The 6,472-nt window shown below is 32.7% G+C and overlaps 1 protein-coding gene across 1 annotated transcript in view; it reads right to left on the reverse strand.

Annotated features, from left to right (window-relative positions):
• Positions 1 to 6,472, reverse strand: part of FZD3 (frizzled class receptor 3) — a 68,212-nt gene that overhangs the window by 55,783 nt on the left and 5,957 nt on the right. The window contains exon 2 of the mRNA XM_011359331.2: positions 2,744 to 3,271. Coding sequence (XP_011357633.1) covers positions 2,744 to 2,932 — 189 coding nt within the window. The 5' untranslated portion in view covers positions 2,933 to 3,271. The remainder of the gene's footprint in view (positions 1 to 2,743; positions 3,272 to 6,472) is intronic.

The following is a 6,472-nucleotide window of genomic DNA, read 5'->3' on the forward strand; positions in this document are numbered from 1 at the left end:
CTCAGGAACGAGAAATTTTTTTTTTTCTATAAAAAGCCACTGATATCAGGGGGAAAAGAAAGACATCAAGTTAAGAACTTATAAAAGTTGTGTGTGTGTGTATACATGCTCATGTTTTGGAAAGTAGGGTAGAGTAACATACTAGCAAGGATCTTCTTTTCCAAGTTAATAAACTGATACCCTATTATTTAACAACATCCCAATTTCAATGACAGTATAAACTAGGAATTTTCCACATACAATGAAAGAATATCAAACTTGTTGATCATGAATAATCAAATTTGAGATAACCAGATTCTGCACTTTCATCTGTGCACCCTAGCTCACTGCCATATACTATTCTGTTACAAGCCCTCATTTTGACTAATCAAACACCACTACAGGAATGAATCCTAAGCAGGCTTGAAGACTGGGCCTGCTGAAATATGCTACACCAAGGAAACTACCTTTCAATTCATCGAGTCCCACAGTGAACACTCAAGAATGTGCTGGGATTACCTGTTCCAATTACTTGCTCCTGGCAAAAACTGGCAGGCATGTATCCACAGTTCCTTGACAGACCTAAAAATCCTTACTTTCATCTGGAATAACATTGTGTTGACTGTTGAGTATCTATGTCTTTTGCTATTACAGAAAGTTCACATTCTCAAACTGTCAGATGATTCTACCAATATAGCATCCTGATACGACAACCATGCTAGAAGCAACTAACTATGCCCAACATTAATTACTTCAAATCACTCGAGCCCTCTCTCAGAAAGTATTACCCACTTAGGTCCTTTCCCTAGAATATGTGAAATTCAAACTGAGGCAACCTCATTGCCAGTAAAATATCTAGACTACATGGGCTTGTTTAGGAAGAGGGTAGAGAAGAAGAGACCATGCCATTACTATCAAAGTTCCATGAGCCTACAGTAGGGATACAAGTTCATTTGGAACACATATATCATCTTTCTTACTTTCTCTCTAAATTCCATTTAGAAATGGAATTTGCAAAAGAATTAACATGTGTGGATCATCTATTGTGTGCTATGTATTGTGCTAGCTATTTTATAAATCTCTCATTTAATCTCAACAGCCCTTCAATATACTTTTTGTTATTAATGCCTTTTCACAAATGAAGAAACCAAGGCTCAGGGATATTAAGTGACTTAAGTCCCAAGTCCAAAGTCTTAAAGTTACTACGTGGCACAGCCAAGTCAGTACAAATATTTTTATGACTTACTTCTTACAGCCTTATTTTGCTTCCCAAATGATTTGTACTGACTTGTAATGATACTAAAAACAAGGGTATTCCTACTTTAGTTTTGGGGGAGAGAAAACTGATGGCTTTAATACACAGTAGGGACTGTGACTGGAACCAAATTACTCTATTAAACCATCACCCATTTTTGTATATCCTAATGTGACAATCTACATCAAATCTCTCTTTACCAGTTAGACCTTGCGTAGTCAGAGGATGAGCAGAAAATGTTTTGTTCAAACTATAATGTTTCAAAGATCTGGATATATAAGATGCCCTCCACATTTCAAAATCTATGAATAATAATCTTTCTATACATTTTCCCAGATTTGTTAGTTTACTTAGAAGTAATGAACCTTTGAGTTTTACTATAAAATGAAGAATTCCAAAACATGTAGGCTTCAATTTGCTGAAAGCACTGTAACAATGGATTAAACACTAAAATACAAAACATTCTCTGTAAATTATATGTATTAATATGAGAATATGGATGAATGGTAAATGCTATCACTTTTAGAGTACTTACTATGAACCAGGTACTATATATACATGTTTTCATTTTGTATGTTACAAAAGCTCATATCACTATTAACTCCATTTTATAAGCAAAAAAACTATGGTAAGAAAAGCCTTCATAAATTGCCCAAAGAAATATAGCCAGGAAGTGATAGAGCTAGAATTCAAAGCCAGGTCTGTCCACATCCAAAGGCTATGCTTCTTATCACCAGCATTTACTGCCTCCTAGATCTTATCCGGTAAACATAGCCTCGACCACAATTCTAAAACCACTACAGAAACACATATATACTTACGTAAACCTATTAACTATACCCATTAATTTGTCATACTTTCTAAAGTAAAATCATTAAAAAGTGCCTTAAAAATCACCATTATAAAAATTCAAGTAAAGCAACAAATTTTCATAAAATCCTCAGAGGTCAAGAACATATAATTCGCACAACAAAAACTTTTCCATTGCTTAGGAGTTATGTTCTTTAAAAAAAACAAACTGATGTAAACATGGTAAAACCAAGAAATCATTTTAAACATTTAAGAAAATTCCAATACTGTAAACTACCGGCCTAAAGGCTGAAAAAAACAACTCACATTTCAAAATCATGTTACCTTCAATATCTAATGACTGAATTACAAATATTATATTCTGCTCTTTATCTGAAGTTTTATTATCAGCCAAATAACAAAAAAGACGCAATCATATAACTTGGATAATTTTAAACTTCTGAATGCCTTTTATCTATGTTCCAGTGCTTTAAATTTCTTTATAAAAGTATTAATGTCTAAAAAACGTCAAGTAACATCCCCCAAACGTGGATTCTTCAATATATTTAGAGTTTGATTTAAATATATAATGTTTTAATGTACAAGATGTATTAAAAATAACATCCTTTCCCTGTTTGTCAGACACATTCATTAGATTAGTTAACAGGGCAATATGAGAATCATTTTTTAAGATATGTCAAAGAACAGATCTAGTCTTACCTCCATTGCTAAAGCTGCTGTCTGTTGGTCATAATGATTCAGAAGATTAGGCATGAAGGTAGTATTATAAGGCAAATCTTGGCACATCCTCAAGGTAATAGGTTCACAAGAAAACAAACTGTGCCCACCTATATGCTCCGCAAACATAGTCAAGGGCCAAAGATAGAAGACAATCCAACTCATAGCCATCCTTCTTGGATCTGAATGAGATTCGGATGATCAGGCCTATTCAATGTTTAAGATCTTTAGATACCTGTAGGTCTCAGCTTGAAGAAGTATTTCTTCTATATCTTACTGTTAAGTTCTTCAAACAGGTAAATACTCTTTGCACCGTCAGAGGTTTGTTAGCTTGGTCTCACAAAAGGCATTTGTTTTTGGTTTCACAATACGAGAAAATGACATCATCTTGTCTCTTCTTTTCATTTTATTACATAGGGCACGTTTGGCCAACATATCAAGTTGATCAACCACATTCCCAAACAACAGATTCCATCTTAGGAGAGCTATTTCTTCCTTTGATTGAAATATCTGAAAAGTATGTATTTTAAAAATAGGAGAAATTAGTCATTTCCTCTTAAAATTTGTGGACTTGATATAAAATCTTTGAAGAGCTAGGTAATGTTGCAGGATACAAAAAACAGTTGCATTTTTATATACTAGCAATAACTATCAGAAAGAGAAATAAGGAAAATCTTTGATGAGAGATATCATACTGACCTAACAAATAAAAAATATATAGGTATTTCATATAGTTTTTCTACCTTATCATGCATGCTATAGATATACTGACTTTTTTTTTAACTAAGACAATTCTTAAACAGCACTAAAAGGCAAATTTTCTTCCCTCAGTGGTTTATTTAACATATATCTATGATTGCAATTTTTCATTTATCACAAGATACAATTGATCCATTTTGAAACATTTTTATGCTGTTCTCTTAAATTTTAAATAGCTGCCATGCTTATAATCTAAGCTATTGAATTTAAAATGTATATCTGTTTTGATCATTAATAGTGCATTTTTACATTAACTGACTTGGCAGTATCTGTGAAGGAGACGGAATATAAATAAATCAAAAAGATATGGATTTAAGGTTTTTAATAGCTGTGTGAATGGAAATACATCACCTAAGTTCTCTGATCTTCAGATTTTTCTTCCTGAAAATACTATCTCTGCAACAAGTATGATATATGAGTGAATTATGAAATAATGTACGTAAAAGTACTCTATAAATGGTAAAGCAGCATCAAATATCAGGTGGTTTTATTACTGAATTATAGTTGACACAAAGGTTACCTTTATCAAAAAATACTAAAATGGCAAATAGAAGGCTCTAAAACTAGTATCAGGAAATTTTCCCAAAATTAGTAAATTTGCTTAAAAATTTAGTAACATAGATGCAGAAATACATGACCAACAAATGTTTTGTTAAAAACACGGCCAGGCTGCAGAGACTAGAAATCATCCCTAGAAAGTCTCAGCAGGAATAAGAATGATTCCCAGTTAGTTTCAAAGCTTTAGAATCTCTGACTTGACCCTACTTTTCTAGGGGCAAAAATATGTATCTCATTTGGGTCTGGGAGGGTATGGGTAGAGTGGAAGGCAGGTCGAGTAGGAAAAAAGCATATTTTATCATATTTTCATTTGATTTAGTGATGTTAAATTTGCTTTTATTTCATTTTCTTTCATATGCATTAGCTACTTCTGTGTTTGCTGTAGAGAGCCTACTTTGGGAAAACATGAGAAATTCAGGTTCAGAAATTCTCAGAGACAGGTTAATAAGACAACTGAAATACTAGGGCCCATGACAACTTAGACCTTGAGACTTGGAACTGGTTTAGCTTAAACAGGGCAAGAAATTGTCCCTTGTGCACTATCAATGATTGGGACCTCTGCATCCCAAGCTTTAGGTACTAAGCAGAAAAAACTATTTGGAGAAAGAAAGCAATGGCTGAATCTTCCCAATTTCTCCCTCTAGGAGATGGTCTTAAGTAGTGGAAAGGAAAAGGAAAGTGTGTGTGACCTCTAGAATTAGGGACACGAAAGTTATGAGCAATTCCTGCCCAGATGCCTAATCTGTCTATACCAATATCTGTAAATTGGAAATCTGCGAAAGCTTCTTGGCCTGCCATATTTCTTTCCTTCCTCAAGCTGGCCCCAGAAATGTGAAGTCTGGCAATAGAAAACTGATATTAAACAAAGTCATTTTTATTTAAGCATAATTACCATGCAGCACAGTAACAATTATGCATATCATTAAAAATGTGTCAAATACCTGCTGAAAGCTTTATTTATAGCATTAAAACATCCATATAAGTTGTCTTTGTAGTTTGTTGCTTATACAGCATGTTTATCTGCTTGCAACTAAAAGAAATTTAAGGGAACATTGCTCCCTATTAAATATGAACATGAGAATTTCGAATATTTGTCATTGGACAAATCTATTTTCTCAAGCAGTGATGAGTTTCAAATTTATAGTTCAAAGAAAACTGTCATCTAAAACTTGAGGAAGATATTTTATTTTTATTTTATTTTTGGCGCCATTAATGAAATCCAGTAAGTTTCAGGTGTATAATTTAACAGTAAAGCATATCTACATTGTATTGTATGTTCCTCTCCCATAGTTAGATTACTTTCTGTCCCAACTATTTTATTTTAAATTGCAATCCTAACTCCTATCTTTAGTACTCCTAATCTCCTGCTTTACTTTTCTTAGTACTGATCATTTCCCAACATATTATAATTTTGCTTTTATATTTTGTTGTCTGTCCTCTCCCCATGTGGATATAAGCCCTACTACTTGACACCTAGAAGAGTCTTTAGCACATTAGGTAGAAGCTTGATAAAACTTTTGATGAGTGAAAAAATAAATGAATAATAAATGTAATATTTGAACCAAGAAAAATAAAATAAAATGAGGAAGAAACTGAGAAATACCTCAATGGGTCTTTAAATTGGATGGTATATCCTCTTACACGTTCTGCCTTCTCCACCTATTTTACCTGATTTCTTCTCAATTATTCCTTTTGCCTCATTTGCCAGTAAAGCTTCCCACTGTCTTATAAGCTTTCTTTATGCCCTATGACATCCATATTACCATACAGTAAAACATTTTTTTTAAATCTTTGTAAAATCTATTATGTTAGGCTGGGCTAAGACAATAATCTTAATGTACCAAGACTGTAGTTTATGAATATTAAAAAAATATTTTAAAGTCAACTGTGGTGAGACAAATATAAGAACAGCAAAAATCTTAACAAATTTTATGTCCCCCAAATCAGTGGTTCTCTAATTTTAATGAGTGGCAGATTCATGAATCCCCCCCACAGGTCTAAGAAATCTTAATCTCTATAGAATAACACACATTCTGACAATTATCTCAGGTATAGTTATAAGTGGTCCATAAGTCATGTTTTGAGAAATGCTATCCTGAAATAGAATAATTTAAAAGAGCACAGATATATTTGAATATAATTATATGCTTAGCAAAATACATAAAATGAATTTAAAAAAACAGATAAAGAATAACACTTTAATAGAAAGAATGGAAAAAGAACATAAATTTGGAAAAGAAATACTAATGGTAAACACATGAAAAGATATTGAACTTTACTAATAAAAAAATGCAAATGTGAGATAACATCATATTTGTCAATCGAAAGGGCAATCAGATGGGCAAAATAACAATGATAGAATATAGTACAGGAGCGGGTGCAGGGAAAAGAACA

The sequence above is a fragment of the Pteropus vampyrus genome, unplaced genomic scaffold (assembly GCF_000151845.1).
Source record: "Pteropus vampyrus isolate Shadow unplaced genomic scaffold, Pvam_2.0 Scaffold47, whole genome shotgun sequence".
Classification (NCBI taxonomy): domain Eukaryota; kingdom Metazoa; phylum Chordata; class Mammalia; order Chiroptera; family Pteropodidae; genus Pteropus; species Pteropus vampyrus.